We start from the raw sequence: 27,059 nt of genomic DNA on the forward strand, positions 1-27,059 counted from the left end.
TGGTAAAGCCGCCGCCGCCGCCATCGTTATTGTGGTCGACAATTACTTGCGTTAGCTTAAGAAAATAATGAACAATAAAGAATTATGCAGACTAAAAGCCTTCAAATTAGCCGAGCTCCAACACGGAACGTAGTTTTTCTCAGGCTGGAGCCCAGCCGGGAGGGAGTTAGCGCTCTCCTGGACGTGACGCGCGCCTGCTATGACGAAATGACGCCAGGGGAGGGGCCCTGCGTCCGGCCGGCTCAGAAGCGTCCGGCTCACGCGCCGTACAGAAGCGTGTTCGGCGCTGGGCTCATGCGCCGTACGGAAGTGTGCTCTGGCGCACCGGAAGCCCCCGGAAGAGAGCGATGGCGGGTTTGACTGTGAGAGACCCTGCGGTGGACCGTTCGCTACGTTCGGTGTTCGGTGAGAGGAATTCGGTGGATCCAAGCGTCCGGGAGGGAGAGAAAAAGACAGGGAACGCCGAGGAATGCCGTCCTGCATCTCATGAATCGCTGCAGGAGCCGGTGATGGGTCGGGCTTGCGCTCGACCTGCCTGTCCTGTCGGGCGGCCAGCTTGGTGGGCTCGTGGGCAAAGTGATGCTCCCCTTCCCCCGAGGCCTCAAAGCCTTTGCAAGATGTGGCCGAGGAAGTTAAACTAGCGTTCAGCTTCTATGCGTTTTCCTTTCGTGAGCCTCAATTATTATATAGAAGCGAGGGCTCATGGCAACTGCCCCGTACTACTCACCCCCTATCCCAGAATACAGTTTATATGCTGAGGATATAGATCTTTCTGTCCACTTCCCGCCCTCTCATAAGGGCTTTCATCCTCTGCTTTTCACATTTTAGTTCGTCGTTAGTGGTAGTGGCCACCCGGCGTCTTAAGGTGAACTGTAAATAAATGAATGAATGAATGATTAAGACCTATTCAGAGAAATTTTAAAGAGGGTCGAGTCTATTCTGAGCAATCTTTCAGGCCGAAATAAGTTGATTTTTAAAAGTATCTGGCGATTTTAAAGCACCTTTTGGGAGGGACATGACAAAATAGTTCAGAATAACTTTTAAACATCCTCTACGACATTCGTGGTCATTCTCCTTTGAGTGTGTGTATATGTGGAAATACTGGCATAGGAGCCGGCTTCATATATTATAATATTGACATTTTTAGCAGTTATTTATGACTTGCAGACTTTCAGGTAAATACCAATGCCTAAATATTTATTTTCACCATACTTAAGAAAAATGTAACACCTGTCAGTTCAGTCTAAGAACTAATACTTAGGGCATACACCTTTTGTGTTTCGTCTCAATGGTTTATTCCTCTTGTAATTAAAGTCAGTAGACACCATTGAATTCTTGTCTAAGAGAGTACAATGGAATCGGGATTGGAGGAACGTTGTGTTTGAACCAGTTGTTACATTTTCAGTGATATATGTAAATGTTTTCTTACTAAAGACCTAGATTACAAACTCAGAATTTTAATATATTATCTATTTCCTTCCTTAGTGGGGAACATTCCTTATGAGGCTACTGAAGAGCAATTAAAGGACATCTTTTCTGAGGTTGGACCTGTTGTTAGTTTCAGGTGAGATCCCCTTTTACTCCTTGGTGGAAATTTCTTAAAAATCACCACAAATTGGCCCCTAGTAATAATGGCAAAGTTTTTATTGGTGACTTTTCACATGCACAAAAAAATTCTTTTTTGTTTGTAACAGCTTTATTGAGATGTAATTCACACACCATATAATTCACATTCATTTTTGCTAAAAGATACATTTTTTTTTGGCCCACCCCTGGCATATGGAAGTTCCCAGGCCAGGGATCCAATCTGCACCACAGCAGTGAGCCAAACTGCTGCAGTGACAACATTGGATCCTTAACCCACTGTGCCACAAGATAACTCCTAAAAGTTACCTTTTTTTCCCATTTAGAAAGATGTGTAAAAAATATTTCAGTGACACGGAGCAGTAAGGTTGTCTTAAAGTAAACCACATTAGAACACAGCAATGTTAGTGGAAAACCTGCATGTATATAACATTCATGCCTGATACTTGGTTCTGCTCTCCAGGTTGGTATATGATAGGGAGACAGGAAAACCAAAGGGTTATGGCTTCTGTGAATACCAAGACCAGGAGACAGCACTTAGTGCCATGCGAAACCTAAATGGGCGTGAATTCAGTGGGAGAGCACTTCGAGTGGACAATGCTGCCAGCGAAAAGAACAAAGAGGAGCTGAAGAGTGAGTAAAAACCCAAGCTGTATGCAACATGAGTTAGTAAAGATGTAACAATGGAGATTTGCCACATAATCATATGTTTTAGCATCTGCTGAAATGGTTTTCAGCTACACAACATCTTTATTTGAGCCATCTGAGAGCTGCCTGCATTAGGGCAGTGTACACCTTTGAGAAATAAGTAAAGTTGACTTAAGACCTTCCGTTACCAAGGAATTGATTTCCAGCTGAAGATGAATTACAGGCTCAGGAAGCCGTTAGTAGTGCTAACTATGTCTGTCATTAGTGTCCGCCACTCCTATAATTATGTTACCAGATCTATAACTGGTAAGGATACCAAGGCATTCTCGTGGCTTTTTTTTTCATGAAGTAACAGAATCCAGAAATTCCATTTTGAAATTAGAATTAAACCCTTTTAACTGGGTCACAGTAGAAAAAAAAAATTGTATTGGGGAAATAACAATTAAAAAAAATTGTAAAAAAAAAAAAAAGAAACATTTTGCTTATGAAATGATTTGTAAAAGGAAATGGATATGCCTAGCCCCTAATTTAAGTTAATATTGTTCACTTCTGTGACCCTGGTGCCAGCTTTCCTCTGAGAGCAGAAGATACACTCTGTCACTTTCCTCCACAGAAATATGAGACTTGAAAATCACTTATTTCTCAGCTCCAGAAAATTTAAAGTTATCAACAGGGTCTTACAGCAACTCTGTAAAGAGTAGATACTTGAAATCGTTTAGCTCTTTATACTGCCTCCTTAACTTTCTTGTACTTTCTTCCCAATCAGGTCTTGGCACTGGTGCCCCTGTCATTGAGTCACCTTATGGAGAGACCATCAGTCCCGAGGATGCCCCTGAATCCATTAGCAAAGCAGTTGCCAGTCTTCCACCAGAGCAGATGTTTGAACTGATGAAACAAATGAAGGTAGGAGGAGGCACTAGCTTATGGATAAATCAAATCACATCAAATTTTCAAGGATTTCATTGATATGAATGATTCCCTGGTAGAAACAGAAAGTGTGCCTGTTGACCAACATTTCTTACACCTTCGGTGTATAGTGTACATTTCATGAAGAGTACTTTCCATTTTTTGTCCACAAACACACCTACACAATCTGGCTGGGATTTTGTGGCCCATAGATATCAAATCTAGATTTTAAAATACGACTTTTTTCCTAAATGATGGTATCATGATATTTGAAGTGCCTTCTTCCTTCTATTGCCTGCCATGACCAAGATTTTGTGTGCTATGTAAAAATTAATACCTTAAAAAGCCTCTTGAATGTTACATTTCTCAGATGCGAATAGCTCTAAATCATGATCAGTTTCTAAGTAATAACCTGATTGATGAATTGAACCGGATGACTGATCTCTTTATCTTCTCAGCTCTGTGTCCAGAATAGTCCCCAGGAAGCACGGAACATGTTGCTTCAGAACCCTCAACTGGCTTATGCTTTGCTACAAGCACAGGTAGTGATGAGAATTGTGGATCCAGAAATCGCCTTGGTGAGTGCTTCTGGTTCTTTTATGAAATGCTAGGATAGACCTTGAGTGGTACAGAAACAGACAGCTCATAGATTTGTCTTTTCACTTTTTAGAAAATTCTGCATCGCCAGACAAATATCCCAACACTGATTGCAGGCAACCCTCAGACAGTCCACAGCACTGGACCTGGCTCAGGATCCAATGTGTCAATGAACCAGCAGAATCCTCAGGCCCCTCAGGCCCAGTCTTTGGTAGGACTTTATCCTTTAAGATTTTTTTAAATGTGTCTTAGACTGTCACTTTCATTTTAGGAGGATATGTTGAAAGAAGAATGGTCAGGAGCTAGAGATGATAGTTTCAATTTTTAGGCACAAAAGCAGTAAACAAGGTTGCAAAGTACATGACACCTGAATTAATATAGTTTTCGTGCCAAATTTGTGAAATAGACATCCTTCCTTTATGCTCTTTTTTTTGTTTTTTTGGTCTCCTGTCTTTTGTCTTTTTAGGGCCACTCCCGCGGTATATGAAGGTTCCCAGGCTAGGGGTCCAATCAGAGCTGAAACCACCAACCTACGCCACAGCCACAGCCACAGCCACAGCAACATGGGATCCAAGCCACATCTTTGACCTACACCACAGCTCACAGCAACGCCAGACCCTTAACCCACTGAGCAAGGCCAGGGATTGAACCTGTAACCTCATGGTTCCCAGTCGGATTTGTTTCTGCTGCACCATGACAGGAACTCCAAAAAAAAGTAGAGCTTATTTTCCAAGTGTGACATAAAACCCCGAAGCCATGACAAAAATCAGTGTATTTGAAAACTGAAAAATTTCTATATGGAGGAGTTCCCGTCGTGGCGCAGTGGTTAACGAATCCGACTAGGAACCATGAGGTTGCGGGTTCGGTCCCTGCCCTTGCTCAGTGGGTTAACGATCCGGCGTTGCCGTGAGCTGTGGTGTAGGTTGCAGACGCGGCTCGGATCCCGCGTTGCTGTGGCTCTGGTGTAGGCCGGTGGCTACAGCTCCGATTGGACCCCTAGCCTGGGAACCTCCATATGCCGCGGGAGCGGCCCAAGAAATAGCAACAACAACAAAAGACAAAAAGACAAAAAAAAAAAAAATTTCTATATGGAGAAAAACACCAAAAGCAAATGACAAATTGGGGGAAAGTATTTGCAACACATATGATGGACAAGAGGTTGATGACTTAAGATCTTTAGTCATGCTCAAGAATGTTTATTGCCATGTTATAGTAGTAAAAAATTGGAAATGTCTTAAATGTAAAACTGTGGAAGAATAGAGAAAAATCAGTTATATTTATCCAGTGAAATACTCTATAACAATTAAACTGCATGTCACCATGAATGATTTTCAAAAATGTAATTCCATATAACAGTGAAGATGAACTAAGATACATTCAAAAACAGTGCCATACAGAAGTGAAAGTAAGTGAATATGAAAGTATTTACAAAATATGGGGTATGTGTGTCTGTACATACCCCAGAACATGTTGAGTAAGTTGCAAAGAGCAGGTTCCTAATATAATGATTTACATAAAACTTCAGAACATCTATAAGAATTCTTAAGTGGTTGTCTAAGAAGGGGATAGAGAATGCAGTTAGAGGAGACCATATGGGAGATTTCAACTGTATATATAATTTGTTTCCTGAGCTGTGTGGTTATTTTATTCTCTACAATTTATGTATCTGAACTTTTAATAATAAAAAGACCTCCTATAATTAGTAAGAAAATTACCAATAATGCAGTAGAAAACTATGCAATACACATAAAGAGTAGAAATATAAATATATGTTAAATATATGAAAAGTGGTCAACCTCAATAAGATAAATGTGAGCAAAGTACAATAAACAACCGTTTTTTCACTGGGAACTGTCTAGTCACTTATGATGGAGCATGATAATGTGAGAAAATAGAATGTGTACATGTATGTGTAACTGGGTCACCATGCTGTACAGTAGAAAAAAAAATTGTATTGGGGAAATAACAAAAAAATAAATAAAATTAAAAAACAAAACAAAAAAACCCCCACATTTTTTAACCATTAGATTAGCAGAGGTAAACAACTTGGATGGCTTATACAAAAGCTTAAGGCAGAGGTCAGCAAACATTTTCTAAATGGCAGGTAGTAAATATTTTTGACTTTGCAGGCCACGGGATGTCTTAGGTACTCAACTTTACCATTGGAATGTGAAATGAGCCACAGACAATACATTAACAAATGTGCATGATCATGTTCCAATAAAACTTTATTTGTGAAACCAAGCAGTGAGCCAGATTTGGCCCACGGGTGGTAGTTTACCAACCCCTGCTCTGATTCAGTAAATACTTTTTCAGAAATAGAAAAGAAATAATTAAGGCCCAAGAGGTTAACTGCTCCAAAAATCATAATCGTAAGTGGCAAATTCTGGATCTGAACTTGGTTCTGATGTTATAGCCTGTTTTCTCTTTAACCACCTTATTATACAGTTTCCTCTTTTCTGTTTTAGAGTTTTGTGTTTTCTGAGAATATATAACTTAGCTTTTATTCCTTATCTATTAGGCTTTCTATTCCAAGGCACTGCTCAGTTCTCTTGGGAATACACAGATGAAAACATAACATTCCCTTTCCCTCTTTAATGTAGCATTAAATTTTTTTTTTTTTTTACATTCTCCTCAAAACCAGAATTATGTCTGAGGACAGGGATGAGAAAGGATTGGTCAAATAAAAAAATTTTTCAGAGTTCCCGCCATGGCTCAGCAGAAATGAATCTGACTAGTAACTGTGAGAATGCAGGTTCAATCCCTGGCCTCGCTCAGTGAGTTAAGGATCTGGCGTTGCTGTGAGCTGTGGTGTAGGCCAGAGGCTACAGCTCTGATTTGACCCCTAGCCTGGGAACCTACATATGCTTCAGGTGCAGCCCTGAAAAAACAAAAAAATTTTTTCATCTTAGAATGTAGACAGCCAGTAGTTCTTCTTTTAGAAACAATCTCACTCTCTTTCTTCCTGGGTTCAGGCAGGTTTTTGGTTTGTTTGTTTTTTTTAACTCTTATTGCCAGACCCTGGTCTTGAAGTAGATACTATATATGGTCTCACCACACATATTATTGGTCCATGTTAAATTGATGGACTTGTCAATTTTTGCTTTTATAGTATGGTCCATCTTAACTATGTTCTATATAACCAGGCTTATTGCCTGTATTGCAATTTCTTTTTTTTCTTCTTCTTCTTTTTAGGGCCACACCCGCAGCATATGGAAGTTCCCAAGCTAGGGGTCCAGTTGGAGCTGCAGCAGCCGGCCTATATTATAGCCACAGCAATGCCAGATTCGAGCCGCATCTGCAACCTACACCACAAACTCATGGCGTTTTTTTTACATCAGATCTTTAACCCACTGAGCAACGTCAGGGATCAAATCTGCATCTTAGTGGATATTAGTTGAGTTCATTACTGCTGAGCCACGATGGGAACTCCCTGCATTGCAACTTCTGTTCAAAGTATGTTATAAATCTAATGCTGCATAAGACATGCTATAGGAAGAGGATACTTGATAGAATATTCGGGGGCATCAATTTGAAGAGTTAAGATCATAGACTTTGTGTGTTGAGTCTCCACAGAGCATATACATACTCCCAGTTTCTCTCTTGGTCAGAGTGGAATGCATGTCAACGGAGCACCTCCTCTGATGCAGGCTTCTCTGCAGGCTGGAGTTGCAGCACCAGGGCAGATACCAGCCACTGTAACAGGACCTGGCCCTGGTTCCTTAGCTCCTGGAGGTATGTTTTCATTTAGAGCCTTCACCATTTTGGTACTTTGCTAAAGTTTTGTTACAGCAAATGGCATAGTGTAATCAAATTATGTGGTAATGAGATCGTTGACATTAAATTAACATATAAATAGGCAGTTTAATCTGCCTCCTTAGCGCAGTAGGCATTGAGTCAGTCTCAAAAATAGGCAGTATATATCCTGGGTGGGAGGAAATTGTTGGTTTCTTATAAACACATTCTATATGTCTGATTATGAGAGCAGAGGAAAGGACAGTAAATTGGAAAAGTATAGTGAAGTTCCAGTCTAACAAGGGGAAAAATAGAATGGATACTAGAATAAGCCAGCAAATACAGAGAAAAGGAAATGACATTGTGAAGTAAGTGATAATAAACATAGAGTCAAGTTGGAGAGAATAAAATCTCATATAGTCATTATTCTGCTAAATGTGAATGGACTGAGTTCTCTCATTAAAAGCCAGAGATTGCCAGATGAGGTTAAAAAGTACATGGATGGAGTTCCCACTATGACACACTGGGTTAAGGATCTGACATTGTCTGTGGCAGCTTGGGTTTAATGCCTGGTACGGTGGATTAAGGATTCAACGTTATTGCAGCTGTGGCATAGGTTGCATCTGCATCTTGGATTCAGTCCCTAGCTAGGGAACTTCCATATGCCATGGGTGCAACCAAAAAAAATATTTGGAGGGGAGTCGGGAACCAGAAACAATTGTATTTCGTGAAATATAATTAGACCTAACAACAAAAGGAGAAAAGAATCTTAAAAACTAAATGTATTCACTAAAACTGTGTATACGGAAATTAATAGAGTATTTCTATTATGCTTGTAGCTTTTCATCATTCAACAATCATAACTAAAAAAGTTATAGGTGAAATAGTGATTCCTCACGTGGAACATCTGTGTGAACACATGATATATATAAGTAAAGATTTTTATGCAACGAACTTACTTCTTGTTAATTTACCTAATCTGAGTTAGATTAACTATAACACAACTCATTGGGGATAGTTCGATTTTAAATTGTTCTCTTATAGAGAAACCAATCTAAAGAGCTAAGTTGACAGAGAATGGGAGAAAGGATTTTTAAATAAATGTCAGCAAACTCATGATTTTCACTTATCTTGAGTTACAGTTAAATTATCTTTCGCTGAAAGAAATAGATGCTGTGTTTTATACATTTTTGTGTTATAGGTGCTTAGCTTACCTTAAAATAACACACATTGTAATGTGGTTCAACTACACATGACAAGTGTACAACCCGTGAGGTATGCAGCTCATTGCATGAGTTGAAAAACACCCAAACTGGTCTGTACTGTGTTCAGTAAGACAAGTGCACCTAATGCACTTGGATGTCACAGCAATGTCAAGTTGCTATAAAAGTTTCTACGTATCTGTTCTCCGTTTCTGTATTTAACATTGTCATGAACTGTTAACATACAAAGTGTGGATCCCTGTTGTCTGTGGACCACACTTGGTGTAGCACTGTGCTAGTAGACAAAAAATAAGTGAGGACATAGAGAAATAAAATAATGGAATCAATAAGCTTGATTAATACATAGAGGGAGCCTTATATCACTTAACTAGAGAATATGCTCCCCAACCAATTAAAAAATTGACCATGTACTTAGCCACAAAATGAAAAGGAGTTCCCTGGTGGCCGAGCAGTTAGGAATCCAGTATAATAGTCACTGTTGTGGCTCTTGTCACTGCTACAGCATGGACCAAGAACCATGGACCAATCCCTGGACCAAGAACTTCCACATGCCACAGGCATGGCCAAAAAAATAAAAACAAGTTGTTTCTTCTTTCTTTCTCTCTTTCTCTCTCTCTCTCTCTTTTTTTTTTTTGCCCATGCCCATGGCATGTGGAAGTTCCCAGGCCAGGGATTGAACCTGCGCCATAGCAGCAACCCAAGCCGCTGCAGTGACAATGCCATATCTTTAACCAGCTGCTCTACAAGAGAACTCCAAAAACAAATTTTAAACTGTAGAGACCATAGGCTGCATTCTCTGATTACAAGCCAATAAAGTTGGAAATAAATAATTAAAAGGTGACTGAAAAAAAACTTTATTCGGAAAACTAAAGAACATATTCTTGGTAATCCTTGAAATAATGAGGAAATATAAATAAATTTATAAATTATCTAAAGACAACAGGAGTTCCCTGGTGACACAGCAGATTAAGGATCCAATGTTGTCACTGCTTTGGTAGGGGTTCTGTCCCTGGCCCAGGCATTTCCACATACCATGTGTTTGGTGAAAAAAATAGAATAATAAAAGTCGGGAGTTCCTATTGTGGCGCAATGGAATTGACTCCAACTAGTATCCATGAGGACTCAGGTTCCATCCCTGGCCCTGCTCAGTGGGTTAAGGATCCAGAGTTGCAGTGAGCTGCAGTGTAGGTCTCAGATGCAGCTCAGACCCCATGCTGCTATGGCTATGGCATAGTCCGGCAGCTATAGCTCCACTTCAACCCTAGCCTGGGAACTCCATCTGGCCCAGGTGTGGCCCTAAAAAGACCAAAAAGAAAAAGTCAACAAAAAGTAATGAACTTCATACAAAAAAGTGCAAGAAATAGTAAAAGTAGTACTTAAAGGGAAATGAATATCCTTAAAAGTGTCTATATTATTAAAGAATAGGAGTTCCCGTTGTGGCATAGTGGTTAACGAATCCGACTAGGAACCATGAGGTTGCGGGTTCGGTCCCTGCCCTCACTCAGTGGGTTGACGATCCGGTGTTGCCGTGAGCTGTGGTGCAGGTTGCAGACGCGGCTCGGATCCCATGTTGCTGTGGCTCTGGTGTAGGCTGGTGGCTACGGCTCCGATTAGACCCCTAGCCTGGGAATCTCCATATGCCGCGGGAGCGGCCCAAGAAATAGCAGAAAGACAAAAAAAAAAAAAAAAAAAAGAATAAAGGGGGAGTTCTCATTGTGGCTCAGCGGGTTAAGAATGCAACTAGTATCCATGAGGATGCAGGTTCAACCCCTGGCCTTGCTCACTGGGTTAAGGATCCGGCATGGCCACAAGCTGTGGTATAGGTCACAGATGTGGCGTGGAGGCTTGGATCTAGCATTGCTGGGGCTGTGGTTTAGGCTGGCAACTGCAGCCTATTCAACCCCTAGCCTGGAAACTTCCATATGCTGCAGATGCTGCCCTAAAAAGGAAAAAAAAAATTTTTTTTAAGAGTAAAGGAACCCTACTAGTTCTAAAGTACTAGAAAAATAATTTTGGTTTTTTTGGATTTTTTTGTCTTTTTGCCTTTTCTAGGGCTGCTCCCAACATATGGAGGTTCCCAGGCTAGGGGTCTGATCAGAGCTGTAGCCACTGGCCTCTACCACAGCCACAGCAACTCGGAATCCAAGCCTCATCTGCAACCTACACCACAGCTCACAGCAATGCCTGATCCTTAACCCACCGAGCAAGGCCAGGGATTGAACCCGCAACCTCATGGTTCCTAGTCGGATTCGTTAACCACTGTGCCACAATGGGAACTCCTAGAAAAATAATTTTGAAAAAAATACAGCAAGGTGCCAAGAAGTGGGAATTAATAAATATAAAAGTTGGAAAAAGTTAAAATTGAGTGTAAAAGGAACTTAAGTAGTTGAAATTTCAAGTGATATTTTTTGTAAGTTTGCAGCATTTATAGTTCTGAAGTTGTTAAAACTTTACTAAGATATTTGAGATACCCTGTACAAAGTTCTTTGACAGTTGATGAGAAGGGGGAGCAAGCTCATAGAAAAGTAGGCAAAGAAAATGGGTAGGTGCTTCATAGAAGAGCATATGATAGAAGAGCAAATCCACATGGCAACAAAAACATTCATTTATAGTCAGGGGATTGCAAATTAAACTATGAGATTTCATGTTACTTAATCCCCTCAGACTAGTAAAAGTTTCAGAGATGATACTTAGTATTGGTGGGGAGAGTGGTATCATACATTGCTGGTGGAAATGTGAAGTTTTTCAGCCTTTTAAGAGAGTAGTTCTTTTTTAAAGGAATACTACTTAGCCATAAAAAAGAACAAAGTAATGCCATTTACAGCAACATGGGTGAACCTAAAGATTATCATACTTAGTGAAGTAAGTCATAAAGGAAAAGACAAATACCATATGCTATCACTTATATGTGGAAATCTAAAATATGGCACAAATGAACTTATCTATGAAGCAGAAACAGACTCACAGACATAGAAGACAAATTTTTGGATACCAAAGGGGAAAGGCGGGAGGAATAAATTGGGAGTTTGGGGTTAGCAGGTACAAACTACTATATATAAAATAGGTAAACAGGAGTTCCTGTCATAGCTCAGTGGTTAACGAATCCAACTAGGAACCATGAGGTTGCAGGTTCGATCCCTGGCCTTGCTCAGTGGGTTAAGGATCCAGAGTTGTGGTGAGCTGCGGTGTAGGTCACAGACGCAGCTCTGATCCTGAGTTGCTGTGGCTCTGGTGTAGGCCAGCAGCTACAGCTCCGATTAAACCCCTAGCCTTGGAACCTCCATATGCCACACATGCAGCCCTAGAAAAGATGAAAAAAAAAAATAAACAGCAAGGTCCTACTATATAGCACAGTGAACTATATTCAATATCCTGTGATAAACCGTAATGGAAAAGAATATGAAAATGAGTGTGTGTGTGTATATATATATATATAAAGACTTTTCTGTACATCAGAAGCTAACATATTGTAAATCCACTGTGCTACAATTTATTTATTTATTTATTTATTTATTTATTTAGGCCACCCCACAGTATATGGAACTCCTTAGCCAGGGATCAGATCTGAGCCAGTCTTGATCTAAACCATAGCTGTGGCCTTGCTGGATCCTTAACCCACTGTGCCATGTTGGGGATCAAACCCACGTCCCAGTGCTCCCAGGACACCAGTCCCATTGTGCCACAGCAGGAGCTCATTCAATTTGTTTAAAAAATAGTCTCACATTAAAAATTCATATACACTTTGATCTACCAATTCCACTTCTCAGAAGCTAGCCCATACAAATGAAAGTGCCATCATGTGATAGTGTTATATGCGAAATTGTGCTCATGATGCCCTCTGTCACTGCTTTCCTCAGAAGATCCTAAATCTTTGTATTGTTTTGGTGAGTGGTCTGAATTAATCATAGAATGTTATAGGTAGAGGAGAGCTTTGAAATTATTTAGACCTCAAATTTTAGTGTACATTAGAATCACCCAAAGGGGTCATTAAAATATTAAAACACAGGAGTTCCTGTTGTGGCTCAGTGGTAACGACCCAACTGGTATCCATGAGGATGCGGGTTTGATCCCTGGCCTCGCTCAGTGGGTTAAGGATGGTGTAGGTCACAGATATGGCTCGGATCCCATGTGGCTGTGGCGTAGGTTGGCAGCTGCAGCTCCAATTCAACCTCTAGCCTGGTAACTTCCACATGCTACAGGTGCAGCCTTGAAAAAATAAATAAAATATTAAAACACAGATTGTTGCTCTCCACCCCTAGACTTTTTTGTGTGGTTTTTTGTTTGTTTGTTTGGGGTTTTTTTTTTGTTTGTTTTTTTTTTGTTTTTTTTTTTTTTGTTTTTGCTTTTTAGGGCCGCACCTGCAGCATATGGAGGTTCCTAGGCCAGGGGCCCAATCAGAGCTACAGCTGCCAGCCACAGCCGCAGCCACAGCAACCGTGGATCCAAGCCACGTCTGCGACCTACAGCTTATGACAACGCCGGATCCTTAACCAACTCTGCGAGGCCGGGGACCTAACCTACAACCTCATGGTTCCTAGTCGGATTCCTTTCCACCATGCCATGATGGAACTCCACCCCTAGACTTTCTAATTCCACAGGACTGAGGTAGGGCCCTGAGAATTTGCAATTCTGTCAACTCCCTGGTGATACTGATGCTCTTATGGACCACATCCTAGGAAAACACTGGTTTAGATGAGCTTCGTTCACTTTATAGATGAGAAAGCCTAGAGATGTGTTAATTTTTTCAATCACTTATTCAAAAATTACAATTACTTAGTAGCACTGATAGGACTAGCACAGATTCGGGTTCTTAATTTATGGCTCTTTGGTGCCTGGCAAGGGATAAGAGAATGTGACATGTACTTGGATAATTTTAGGTAAGTATTCTTGAACTGCGAGTAGTTCAGGCTGTCTTTTCTCCCCACTTGCAGCATATATTGTTCCTTTGAGGAAAAGAGAGTTATTGCTATATGGTAAGGACTTGTGGTTTAGTCTTTGTAAAAAGATTTTCAACCCTATTAGGCCCAGTGGCCTCTTTTTTTGTAACATATTTTTGCAGTGACCCTTTGCTATCCTAAAATGAATTGCACAGATGATACAACACACTTAACGTAGTTTCAAAAAACACCAGTTTCTCAAAAAAAAAAAAACCCTAACTATAATATAAAGGAGAAGGAAAGGGAAAAAGAACGTTTTTAATACGCAAATTTCAAGCACAACTACACTAGAAAACAAAAAATAGCAGTCAGATACTTGAATTTATACTATAAAAGTAAAAGACCCACGTATGTTGTTTTGGCAACTCAGATACCTCAAGAACTATTGACACTGATGATGTGATTTTCTGAAATGGCGAAAATGAAAACTTTTGGTGAAAGTTCTTAACAAAACAAAATAAAGTACCCATAATTTACTCAATAATTTCATTTTTGGAAAATTCAGTGTGTGTGTGTATTCATATATATTTATACACACATATATATATACAGGACAAAGAACCTTCTTGTTTACAAGTAAAACAGACAGGTTCTAAGTTCAGATGACTATAAAAATTTTCATTTGTGTGAATGTTTAGCAAGATAATTGAACGTTTTGCAAGGCAGGCAAATTCTTGATTTTGTGGGACTGTCTCATACACTGAAGGACACCTGATATCCTTATTGGCTTCTTGTAAGATGCCAGCCTTCCCTCCCTCAAATCTGTCACAACCGAAACAGCGTACCCACACATTTACAAAGTACTCTGGGAACAGAACTGCTTCCTGTGGGAGGAGTTATTTGGGTAAGTGCCCTTGTTCTGTGTTACAGAACTCCCTGCCAAGGTTTTGGTAACCAGTGAGCTTAAAAATTCGTATTTAACTCACTTTTCTGTCACTGAAGCCTAAAGTGCACTAACAAACTGCATTTTCTGTGTAACTACGTTGTTTAGTGGTTGTTATGACCTTCTTTTGTAGATTTCTGCTTGTGGGGCAGGAAGAGGAAAATTATTAACTCAGGCATGGTCCACGTTTTTTCTCCATTGTCCTAATTCTTTTCCTACCCTTTATCTTCTAGGAGGAATGCAGGCCCAGGTTGGAATGCCAGGAAGTGGACCAGTATCCATGGAGCGGGGACAAGGTAAATAAATATTAATGTCTGATTAATGTGATCTAGATTTGGAAGTGTTCTGATCTACACTGTCTGATATGGCAGCCACTAACTACGTGTGGCTATTTGAATGTTTAATTAAATTGAATCAAATTGAAATTAGGTAAAAATCTAAAACTTAGTTCCTCATTCACACTAGCCACATTCTAAGGGCTCAATGGCCACTTGTGGCTGGTGAATGCCATAGTAGATATTGCAGGTACAGAACATTCCATCATTGCAGAAGATTCTTTTGGACACAGCTGTCTAGATTTCTATCTAGTGATTCAGAGCCCGGCTGTACAAGAATTGATGACAGAGCAGATGATTCCTTTGTTTCTATTTCACTTATATCACCTTTTCTTAGTAATTTAATGCTTCTCCTGACACGTTCTCTCTCCCTCTATGGAGATCTGATTAAGATGTTTTAATACTGAACATATAATATGTGTCTGTGTATGTAGAAGATAAATTTCAACCCCAAGGATCAAAAGTCTGTGAAGCCTGTCTGGTAAGTGTATGTTGAGCTGTGGCAGTAACACTGCATACCACAGTGGCGTTCACTCCAGAATCTCCATGTGTTTCTCTGTGATACTGGAGTTTGAAGAAACAGAAACTGCAGTGATTTGCTTAAAAACAACATCAGGAAGAAAGAGGGAAAAGAGAAGGAACTAAGAGTAAAAATGAGTGCATCCAATAGGCCACACTCTCTAATTTTCACAAACCATCATGTGAGTTAGCTGGCAGCACCTCAGTTTTCAGGTGAAGGGCTGGAAGCTCAGAGTTTTGAGTTACTCCTCAAGGGGACACGGTAAGTAAATACTGGTATCCAAGTAACATGGATTGGGCTTGGTGCACTCATCTTCCGGCTAATAAGCTGCAGAGCTAAGATTCCAAAGTTTCTAGCTCCAAAATCTATTCTCTTTCTGCTAAACCACGCTGCTTCTATTAACTTCTAAAGATGCTCTCTAATGTCTTCTATTTTTATTCATTGTGCCCTTGTGATGAGAAAGAACTGCATTAGACAAGCCTGGGGAAGCTTAAGTTACTTCTTATTAGCATATGGTCTATAAGGAAAACCCATTTTTTTAAAAAGCAAAATGCTAAGATACAGACCTATGCACTCTACTCCTTGTCTATGGTTTGTACACTGGGGTTGGTTGCCGAAGTGACACAACTAACAATCTTGTCAAACATTTGACAGTGGAACAAGCTCTTGTCCAAACACTTCATCTGAGCAGCCCGTGCTTTTGTGCTGTTGTGCCCCACTGCCCTCAGCCACTATCAGTAGATCATGTATGTTCCCCAAAGTATTTTTGCAGTAGTGAGAAGGAATTAGGGTTTCAGTCATACTTTTACCTCTTCCCCAGCCATCAATCAAACTTTAGCTGTTTAATACACACTTCTGTAAGACATCTTCCTTCTTGATGTAGTTATCTTCACCTTTCTGGTCAAAAGTTAACAAAGGGAAGTGACTTGAGTTTTGAAGGTATGTCAAAAACGTCTTCATGAAGAGACAAAATGAGGTGAGTTTTATAGTTTTCCTTTAGCGCACAGCAGAGGAAGCAAGAATCTTTCTACTTGTACCCAGTTGGTCTTTCTTTTCCTGCCATCCATTCTTCTTTTGCACATTTGTAATGGTGAAAAGAAACAATGAGATGTTTAAGAACATACTTCTTGCCCTCTGCCACCTTTGTTTAGTCTTGGTGCCCTTGTCATCATATGTCTTTGCAGTTGTCATATGTTTGTTTATCACAGACTTACAGTGGCAGAGTATTTCTTGAGGAGTGATATTCTCTTTCCTTGTCTAAAGTTCATTCACTGCATTTCCCCATTTGATACTTTTTTGATAGAAATTTTTGTACTTTAAAATATGGCCAAAAAAATAGTACTATGAACTTCTTTTGTGGACCTTTCCAGAATTAATCTTGCCTTCCAGATTCAGTACAATTTCTTTCTTTTTTTTTTGTTTATGAAAAATATATTTATGTTCTTTGCCTAACCAGAGATTCAGAACCATCCTTTTTATATTTAATTTCTTTTTTTGAATGGTATCATAAGGAGATTTAAGGGGAATCATAAACAGAGGTGAACATTGAAAGTGGCTGCTTATTCCTGCTCAGATAAAATCAGTGGCCCACAGGTTTTATCTTAGGAAGCAATCTCATCAAAGCAGAACAGCTTCAGATCCAAAGAAGCTAATTTAGTTTAGGAAGATTTTGTAGTCCGGGGCAAGTTAATGAACTCTTGGCTTTTTAACTTATATGTCTAAATCTCCAGTGTCTGTATGTGTATGCTTCTGCGTGTGTGTGTGTGTGTGTGTGTGTGTGAGTGTGCAAGCTATTTTAAGTGTCTGCTCTTTCTCCTTTTGAACTTACTGCTCACCTAGGAACCCTACAGCACTCGCCCGTGGGACCCGCCGGGCCTGCATCAATTGAGCGAGTTCAAGGTACCCATTGTATCTGCGGGTTTCCTTTTGCTTGTGGTGTTCAGGGTGGGACGTTGAGAGGACAAGAGCTGCTTGGCAGTCATCCTCACGTTCAGAACCCCAAAGGGTAGTATTTTGGGTTTTTGGTTTTTATTTTTTTTCCTGTTGGGCCACAAGCCTGACCTCTTCACACAGGGCAGAGAACATGGATGATATGGGCATCTGTCTGAGGCTGTACTCCCTCCCTACTGGTGTCAGGAGGCTTGGATGGAATAGCAGTCTGTAAGGAGACAGCAGGTTCTTGCAGAGCTATGGCAGTGTTCATATATGCCAAGACCCTACCTCTTTTTTGTGACTCTGGTCCTTGAACTAAGATTGATTATAAGGAAAACCAGGAGCATAAGTTTGTTCAGGTTGCAGTGCTAGTTCTTGGCAGGTTGCTCCCCGATTTGCTCTTTATGTAATTCCATCCATACCTCTGATATGGCACAGATTCTGCCTCTACCTTGCTTCTGTTCTTGAGCTGCAAGAGGAGTCTGCTGTGGTGAGGTTTCACCCACTCTGTGGTATAGAGAGTCATTTTCTTGTTACCTTATGTGTCCTTCACAGTAGTAACTCCCCGTTTCTTTCTCTGGCAGTGCCGATGCAAGACCCCAGAGCAGCTATGCAGCGTGGGCCCTTGCCTGCCAATGTCCCAACTCCTCGAGGTCTGTTAGGAGATGCTCCAAATGACCCACGTGGAGGCACTTTACTTTCTGTAACTGGAGAGGTAGAGCCTAGGTAAGCAGAACGTAGAAGGAAAAGACTGAAGGGATCAGAATTTCCTCTTGCTTTGAGAACAAAGTCTTTTCATACCAGTTGTACCTGTATGCCTACTTCAAAAGATCTTCATAGCCGCTATCCAAGACAAAGCACTTCCTGGGTAGAATTCTGTCGCTGAGTATGTCATTTTGAACTAACCATTGCTCTACTCCATTTTCAGAAATTGAAAATTCTAGCACACATATCTGAGCAGGAAAAACTTATATTATTTATTGGTAGTAGCAATACTGATGATAGCAATAATAATCGATACAAGTGGGGATTTTGCCTCTGAATCTGCTCTGAGTACTTGTCTGAGATCATCTCATTAAATCCACACAACAACCCTGAGAGACTGATACTGTGTGATATCAGCTCCATGTTACAGATGAAGAAACCAAGGCAGATGTGCCCATGATCACACAGCTAATAAGTGCTAGATCCTAGATTTGAACCCATACAGTAACCCACATTCTTAAGGACCATACTGAGTATTCATATTATATATAATGGATATCCACTAATTCCTCCTTAATTTGAGTGCGCTGATCAGATGTGAAACTCTTGAATACATGGATTTACATCTCCATAGCTTTTCTTCAACCTCTTTGGTGTTATTCTCTTAGCATTTATAAACTGATGTTTTTATCAGTTCTTTGTATCAGATCTCTGTCTGATTTTTACTTCCTGATCTTCTGGTTGACACTTTTTTCTTGTTGTTTTGTTCTGTTTTAAAATATTTTTTTCTCCGTCTCTAGAAGTTACCTGGGACCACCTCATCAGGGTCCGCCCATGCACCATGTCCCTGGCCATGACAGCCGTGGCCCACCCCCACATGAGATGAGGGGAGGGCCATTAGCTGAGCCCAGACCTCTAATGGCAGAGCCAAGAGGACCCATGCTAGATCAGAGGGGTCCACCCTTGGATGGCAGAGGTGAGGGGAAACCACGTCACAAGGCTGACTGGTAGTCGTGGACTCATGATGAACCTGCTGACTTCGGCTCTAATCGGGGATACAGAATGTTGGGCAGTAGGGTTGGCAAGCTTTTTTACGTATTTCTACCAGTCTGAGAAATTGAAGAGAAAGCAGTCTGATGTAGTTGGGGGTAGATGTGACTGGAGGAATAGATTTCTATCTTTCTTTGATTATTATTTCTTCTTGCAGTAAAGATGAGTATCTACACAGTGGTTTTCTTGCAACTTTTTTTTATAGGCGGAAGAGATCCTCGAGGCATAGATGCACGAGGGATGGAGGCACGAGCCATGGAGGCAAGAGGATTAGATGCTAGAGGATTGGAGGCCCGTGCGATGGAGGCCCGTGCAATGGAGGCCCGTGCAATGGAGGCCCGTGCAATGGAAGTCAGAGGGATGGAGGCCAGAAGCATGGATACAAGGGGCCCTGTCCCAGGCCCAAGAGGCCCTATGCCTAGTGGAATCCAGGGTCCTAGTCCAATTAACATGGGTGCAGTTGGCCCCCAGGGATCCAGACAGGTATGTATAACATTCACTTCCAGCTTGTATGTGAAACCTTGACCTATTCAGGAATTGATCGTTGAGGCTGATTATTACTGCTTTCTGATTTGATCTGTTCCTCACCTTATCTCCCTTCCTTTAGTTTCTCTGTTCCTTAGGGTGGTGATTTTCTGACTACCAGGATTATAGTCCAAAAGAGTAACCTTGTCCCATAATTTCATATTCCATTTAGAGCAGAGCCCCTGATTTTAGCAGGTAGAGAGCACATCAGTAGAATCTAGGCATGGATAATTTGAAAAACCTCCCCCAAATGATTCTAATATATAATTCTAAAACCACTGCATTAGAGCATACGAAGTGCTATTAGTGGTCATTTAGCTAATCTTAGGTTTGCAGAAATCTATTTTAATTTACTTTCACCACATGGCCTAAGTGAACAGTGACATATGCAAGGCAATTTACTAATGCTTGCTTTAAAAGCTGTGCAGCTGAATTCTTATCTCTACTTCCTCTTTATTTGGCTCTCTCCAGCTATTTGTATATGGTGGTCTATGATTGTCTAATATGCTGTCACCTCCAGTTAGTTTTAGGGAGGTGGTATGTATGTATCTTCCCTCTGAGGGTAGTTTGGTTTGGTTTGGTTTGCTGGTACCTTGTTTCCCTCTAGCCCTTCCACCTTCCTTTTTCCTTAGTGTGACTTCCTCCTTCCCCTGTATACTTCTGTCTGTCTTCTCTCTTCTACATGCTTCTGTGCCTTACTCCACCTTGTGTGCATATGTGTATAAGAGAGGATGGTATTGTCAGAGCTGGAATGGAACATGTCAGCCATCCATTTCTCTCGTTTTATAGGTTTGGAAACTGAGACCCAAGAATTCAGGTGACTTACCCAAATTCACACAACTAAAAAGTGGCAAAGCAAAGAATAGAACCTTCTTTTTCCACTCTACTACTTTGTCCTATTACCTGTGCATAGTGTATATGTATATGTATATGTGTGTCTATCCTCCCTCTTTAATATGAAATATGAATATGTTGTTTTACTGGTATGTGTAGAATAAAACTCTTCTATTGTTTTTCAAGTTTTACCTTTTTTGTGGAGGCTGCACCAAATGCATGTGAAGTTCCCTGTGCCACAGCAATGACCTGAGCCACTGCAGTGACAACACCAGGTCCTTAACATGCTGTACCACAAGAAAACTCCCAAGTTTTACTCTTTACATATAAACTATTTGTGGGCTTTGATTTTCGTTGTGCCCTCTGTGGTCAGTAGCCTCATGATAAATGAGTTTTATGCTTCCATTCATTCATTCAACAAATATTTATTGAGCACCTACTATGTACTGGACGGAGTTACAGGTACTGGGGATATAGCAGTGTGAACCAAACAAGGTCCCTGTCCCCATGGAGTTTACATTCTAGTGGGGAGATAAATACCAAATAACTACATAATATGCTTATATAATTCTGTTGATAATTCTTTGGAGAAAGATGTTGAAAATAATGGTTGGAAGACCATTTGTTGATAATGTCGTATTTCTTTACCTCTGCTAGTACTCAAACTCATTACTCTGTAATATTAGATTTATTATAGTTTTCATTCGTAGATTATATAAAGCCAACTAGATCTGAGATAGAGAAAATAAATTTTTTTTTTTGTCTTTTTGCCCTTTCTTGGGCCGCTCCCGTGACATATGGAGGTTCCCAGGCTAGGGGTCTAATCAGAGCCGTAGCCACCAGCCTACGCCAGAGCCACAGCAACGCAGGATCCGAGCTGCGTCTGCAACCTATACCACAGCTCACGGCAACGCCGGATCGTTAACCCACTGAGCAAGGGCAGGGACCGAACCCGCAACCTCATGGTTCCTAGTCGGATTGTTAACTGCACCACGACGGGAACTCCCAAAAATAAAATTTTTTAAAAAAATTTTATTATACTTGATTTGTAATGTTCTGTCAATTTCTGCTGTACAGTAAAATGACCCAGTTATACATATATATACATTCTTTTTCTCACATATCCTCCATCATGTTCCATCACAGTGATTAGATATAGTTCCCTGTGCTATACAGCAGGATCTCATTGCTTATCTACTCCAGATGCTGTAGTTTGCATCTACTAACCCCAAATTCCCAGTCCATCCCACTCCCTCCCCCTTGGCATCCACAAGTCTGTTCTCCATGTCCATGAGTTTTTTTTCCTTTTCTATAGATAGGTTCATTGTGTCATATGTTAGATTCCAGGTATAAGTGATATCATATGGTGTTTGTCTTCCTCTTTCTGACTTATTTAACTTAGTATGAGAGTCTCTGGTTCCATCCACGTTGCTGCAGATGGCGTTGTTTTGTTCTTTTTATGGCTAAATGGTATTCCATTGTGTATATGTACCACATCTTCTTAGTGCATTCATCTATCATTGGACATTTAGGTTGTTTCCATGTCTTGGCTATTGTGAATAGCGCTGCAGTGAACATAGGGATGCTTGTTTCTTTTTCAGTGAAAATTTTATCTGGATATATACCCAGGAATGGGATTGCTGGGTCATATGGTAGTTCTATATTTAGTTTTGTGAGGTACCTCCATACTGTTTTCCATAGTGGTTGTACCAATTTACATTCCCACCAACAGTGTAGGAGGGTTCCCTTGAAAAAATAAAAATATTATCTTCAAACCTTTCTAAAATTGTTCAATATGTTCAGCTACAAATAAATATATAGGAGTTTCCATCGACACTCAGCAAAAACAAATCTTACTAATATCTATGAGGATGCAGGGTCGATCCCTGGCGTTGCTCAATGGGTTAAGGATCCAGTGTTGCCATGAGCTGTGGTGTAGGTTGCATATGCGACTCGGGCCTGGCATTGCTATGGCTCTGGTGTAGGCAAGCAGCTGTAGCTCCGATTTGACCCCTAGCCTGGAAACCTCCATATGCTGTGGGTGTGGCCCTAAAAAGACAAAAAATAATAAATAAATATATAAAATACATTCACTCATGTAAAAAAGATAAACAGTAAGAACCTCACTTCCTTCCCATACCTATCTTCCCTCTGTCCCCCATCTCCTCTAGATAATCACTTTTATTAGCTTTTTTAAAATGTATCTTTTTAGCAAATAAGAATATATATTCTTATTTTTGCAAATATGAATATGCATATATTCTTGTTTTCACTGTTCTGCACCTTGTGAGTTTTGGTGGTTTTTTTTTTGTTTGTTTGTTTGTTTTTGGTTTTTTTAGGGCCGCAATGCGGCATATAAAGGTTCCCAGGCTGGGGGTCACATTGGAGCTGTAGCCACTGGCCTACTCCAGAGCCACAGCAACAGCAACACCAGATCCAAGCCTCGTCTGCAACCTACACAACAGCTCACAGCAACGCCAGATCCTTAACCCACTGAGCGAGGCCAGGGATCAAACCTGTGTCCTCATGGATACTAGTCAGATTGGTTTCCACTGAGCCACAACGGGAACTCCTACACCTTGTTTTTTTACCTAACAGTATATCCTTAATTCATAATTTAAAATCAGATTTTAAAATTAACTTCAGTCTACCTAGTTGGGAACTTGTTAGTAAAAGGCTTATTATTATGAGTGATTATATAACTTATTGTCCAAACAGGGACATGTTTGAGAGTTAGAATGCTATAGTAATTACTGTGGGGCAAAAGCAGAAACTGGGACTTAGGCAAACTTAGATGTGTGGTCACCTGTATTATTACTTGTCTGCCTAGAGCAGGCTCTTCTGGAAACTTTAAATGGCCATTATTAAGTGGTTAGATCACATTACAGTACCTCAAATTACTATTGACCGAAGCTTCAAAAATGTTATTCGCATAGATATTTCAGGTCCATAACAGATCATTAAGGTTCAGACTGGTCTCTGGATTAAGTATTGATAAAGAAGAGAAAGTAAGAATATTCTGGATATCTGTACAAAGCTGTACTAATGCTTTATATCTCTGGTGTCTTTGGGAAATGAGTTAATGCATGTAAACGAATGTTCCAGATAATAGAACTGTTCAGCCAAGTTTTTAAACTAGTTCAATGAAAAATAGTTCATAAAGTGTACTATGCTTCCTTCTCAAAGAGGATAGAAAAAAATGATTTTGATCATTTTTGATTGCTCAAGGTCATCATTAAATGTATCTGTTATTGTACATGCTATAATAGAAAGCATAGTTATCTGCTGTTTTGGTTTCTGGTCTCCTTCACTGTCACGCTGTCACCTGGCTTTTCACATTGCTGTCATGGTATCTGTTCCTAATGATTTGTCCACATCTTTTATTTTTTATTTTATTTTTATAATGATTTTTATTTTTTCTGTTATAATTGGTTTACAGTGTTTTGTCAATTTTCTAATGTACAGCAAAATGACCCAGTCATACATATATATACATTCCCTTTCTTATTTTTTTATTTTAAATGGTTTTTATTTTTTCCATTATAGCTGGTTTACAGTGTTCTGTCAGTTTTCTACTGTACAGCGAAGTGACCCAGTCATACACACACACACACACACACACACACACACACACGCATAAACACACATTCTTCTTCTCACATATTCTCCATTCATGCTCCATCTCAAGTGACTAAATATAGTTCCCAGTGCTATACAGTAGGATCTTATTGCTTATCCATTCCAAATGCAATAGTTTGCATCTATTACTCAGATTCCTATTACATTTCTTTTATGCTTTGCTGCTTCTCATCTGCTGGGGAAGCAGGTAACATGTTTGCTAACAATTTGTGTTTAATAAGAGTACCACCTAAGCTCTGGGTGAATATAATTGCAGCATAGGGACCTTTTAACAGTTATTCTAGGTGCTATGAGGCCTTTTCCGTGGGTTCTGGTTGCCTTCCAAAAGATTAAACGCTTTGACGATCTTAAGTACCAATAAGCATGATAAAACTGCACTTCGTTAATTCAAGTCAGTCATGTTTCTTGGTCTGTATTTAGCAGAAAGCATCTGCTGCATATTCTCTATGGAAAGTTATAAAGAGCAAATGTTGGGCTAATAGCAGTCTTTTCCCCAGAGGCCTTCCTATCTCCTTTCTGCCTCTGCCATTATAATGGTCTCTGCCTTACTTGTGGGATAGGGCCCTTTGGGACAAACCACCTAATGTCTGATTGAACTAGAGGTAGGCAGTATTCCTGTGAATGTAGCTTCCCCAGTGGACCAGCAGACATTATACTAGAAGCTGTCAGCTTTCATTTCTACTTCCACTGAGCACTAGTTTCTAGGATGCTCTTAGTTTTCCTTGTGCTTATTTGGCTGAATTTTGATTGATTTGATGGTATCCAATTGTGCTGTGGGATATTTGGGGGGTTTTTTGTTTTTGTTTTTTGGGTTTTTTTTTTTTTTTTGTCTTTTTAGGGCCACACCCATAGCATATAAAAATTCCTGGGCTAGGGGTCAATTGGAGCTGTAGCTGCTGGCCTACACCACAGCCACTGCAATGCCAGATCCAAGCTGTATCTGCAACCTGCACCTACAGCTTACAGTAATGCCAGATCCTTAGCCCACTGAGCAAGGCCAGGGATCAAACTCAAGACCTCATGGATATTAGTCAGATTCATTACCACCGAGCCACAAAGGGAACTCCTGCTGTGGGATATTTGTTGATGATGCTGGAGCTATTGTAGGCAAATGCATCTGACTTGCTAGTTGATCTCTGGCTAAACCCTGCCTTCTGCTGTTGCTAACAGTAGGAAATGATGTTCAGAATCATTAATTTGCATTTTTTACTCAAGTCCATAACCAGGTCACATTTGTTCACATTGCTGTAATTACTCGTTTCTGGTTACCTAAATGAGAAGTATGGAAAAATCTCTCCTTATCTCTCTCTGTACACATAGGTCCCAGTCATGCAGGGAGCAGGCATGCAAGGAGCGAGCATTCAGGCTGGAGGCCAGCCTGGCGGCTTTAGTCCTGGCCAGAACCAAGTCACTCCACAGGACCACGAGAAGGTAAGCAGTGCAGTCCAGCTGCCTCCATATGCGCAAGTCTTTTGAAGTCCTCTTTTTTTTTTCTTTTTGTCTTTTAGGGCCGCACTCGAGGCATATGGAGATTCCCAGGGTAGGAGTCGAATCAGAGCTACAGCTTCTGGCCTACACCACAGCGCAGCAACTCCAGGTCCGAGCCATGTCTGCGACCTACATACCACAGCCACAGCAACGCCAGATCTGAGCTGTGTCTGCAACCTACACCACAGCTCATGGCAACGCTGGATCCTTAACCCACTGAGTGAGGCCAGGGATTGAACCCGCAACCTCATGGTTCCTAGTCAGATTTGTTTCCACTGCACCACAACAGGAACTCCCCTGGAGTCCTCTTTTCACAGTCACAGTTATATGGAGGTCCTGGGTCTTCAGAGTCCCTTTGTAAGTGATATTTATACTCTCAGAACTCTTTATGTTCTTATTATCTGAAAGTCTGTGGGCCTGGTCCTAAAATTCTTAAATGGATGTATGTGAATGGCAGCTTATTTTACATTTCAGACTCATCTGCCAATAGATTTTTTTTGGTGCACAGGCCTGATTGACCTGTAAATCCAAATCCCTTTCTTCCTCCCTTTTCTACCTTATACCTAAAAACAATAGCAGATTCCCCATGAGTATGTCTTTCTGTGTCTATATCTGACCATTGTGGGGAGCTCATATCTGATGGAAAGGCTGAAGCTTGCAAAAAGGAGAAACTTTCAAAACAGGATTAAAACCTGTGGACTTCACAGATATCATTCTTAGTCTGCAAGAATTCGGGCTTCATGAAGGTGTCTATTTTGAGTCTTTCCATCTTAGGTATTGTACTTCCACTTTTCAGTTTGCATTTTCTCACCAGCCAGTTTTGGTTAGATTTGAATTTTTTTTTTTTTTTAGTATGCTCTTTTCTATATGTGAACTATCCTGTCTCTTTGGACAGAAGCTAGTGGTGGTTTTTTTGAGCTGCCGTCATTAAAACTCACTACCTTTATTTTTCCTCTGCACAGGCTGCTTTGATCATGCAGGTTCTTCAGCTAACTGCAGACCAGATTGCCATGCTGCCTCCTGAGCAGAGGCAGAGTATCCTGATCTTAAAGGAACAAATACAGAAATCTACTGGAGCGCCTTAAAAGGTAAGCAGACTTACCCTGCCTGAGTCAGACAAGATCTTTGTACAATTGAGGTATATACTCTCACGCTTAACCAACAAAACTCTCCTGATCTCGAGATTCTCTGAGGCCTGCACTCCCCTTGGTTAGACCCTTCACCTTCAGTAGCTTAGCCCCTATCATGGTAGTGGAAGGCGATAGACATTTGTTCAGTTGTTGAATTGATTGTAACCTAGTTTAACTTTTTTTTTCCTAATGGCAAAAGTGACATATGATCAATTTAACAAAATTAATCAAATATAGAAAGTCCAGGGTAAAAGATCGGCTTCCTCAATCTCATTCCCTAGACATAACCCCTAAATATAATTTTGATGTGTATCCTTCTAGAATCAGTTGTTATTTTATTCCAAACTATTCCATCAAAAATGGAGAATATATAAAACATTTCAATAAA

At 40.5% G+C, this 27,059-nt stretch overlaps 1 protein-coding gene across 3 annotated transcripts in view; it reads left to right on the forward strand.

The window, feature by feature from the left end:
- Window positions 248–27,059, forward strand: part of CSTF2 (cleavage stimulation factor subunit 2) — a 32,123-nt gene continuing 5,311 nt past the window's right edge. Inside the window, exons 1-14 of one of the 3 annotated variants that reach the window (XM_003360388.4) lie at window positions 248–405; window positions 1,486–1,564; window positions 2,048–2,217; window positions 2,999–3,135; window positions 3,597–3,716; window positions 3,809–3,946; window positions 7,347–7,470; window positions 14,747–14,809; window positions 17,208–17,267; window positions 17,885–18,026; window positions 18,806–18,981; window positions 19,261–19,538; window positions 25,374–25,484; window positions 26,504–26,629. In XM_003360388.4, the coding sequence (XP_003360436.1) occupies window positions 348–405; window positions 1,486–1,564; window positions 2,048–2,217; window positions 2,999–3,135; window positions 3,597–3,716; window positions 3,809–3,946; window positions 7,347–7,470; window positions 14,747–14,809; window positions 17,208–17,267; window positions 17,885–18,026; window positions 18,806–18,981; window positions 19,261–19,538; window positions 25,374–25,484; window positions 26,504–26,626 (1,779 nt within the window). In that variant the 5' untranslated portion in view covers window positions 248–347 and the 3' untranslated portion in view covers window positions 26,627–26,629. The remainder of the gene's footprint in view (window positions 406–1,485; window positions 1,565–2,047; window positions 2,218–2,998; window positions 3,136–3,596; window positions 3,717–3,808; window positions 3,947–7,346; window positions 7,471–14,746; window positions 14,810–17,207; window positions 17,268–17,884; window positions 18,027–18,805; window positions 18,982–19,260; window positions 19,539–25,373; window positions 25,485–26,503; window positions 26,630–27,059) is intronic. The other 2 variants (XM_003135231.5, XM_005673758.3) reach the window with 2 other exon arrangements.

Source organism: Sus scrofa, chromosome X (assembly GCF_000003025.6).
Source record: "Sus scrofa isolate TJ Tabasco breed Duroc chromosome X, Sscrofa11.1, whole genome shotgun sequence".
NCBI lineage: Eukaryota > Metazoa > Chordata > Mammalia > Artiodactyla > Suidae > Sus > Sus scrofa.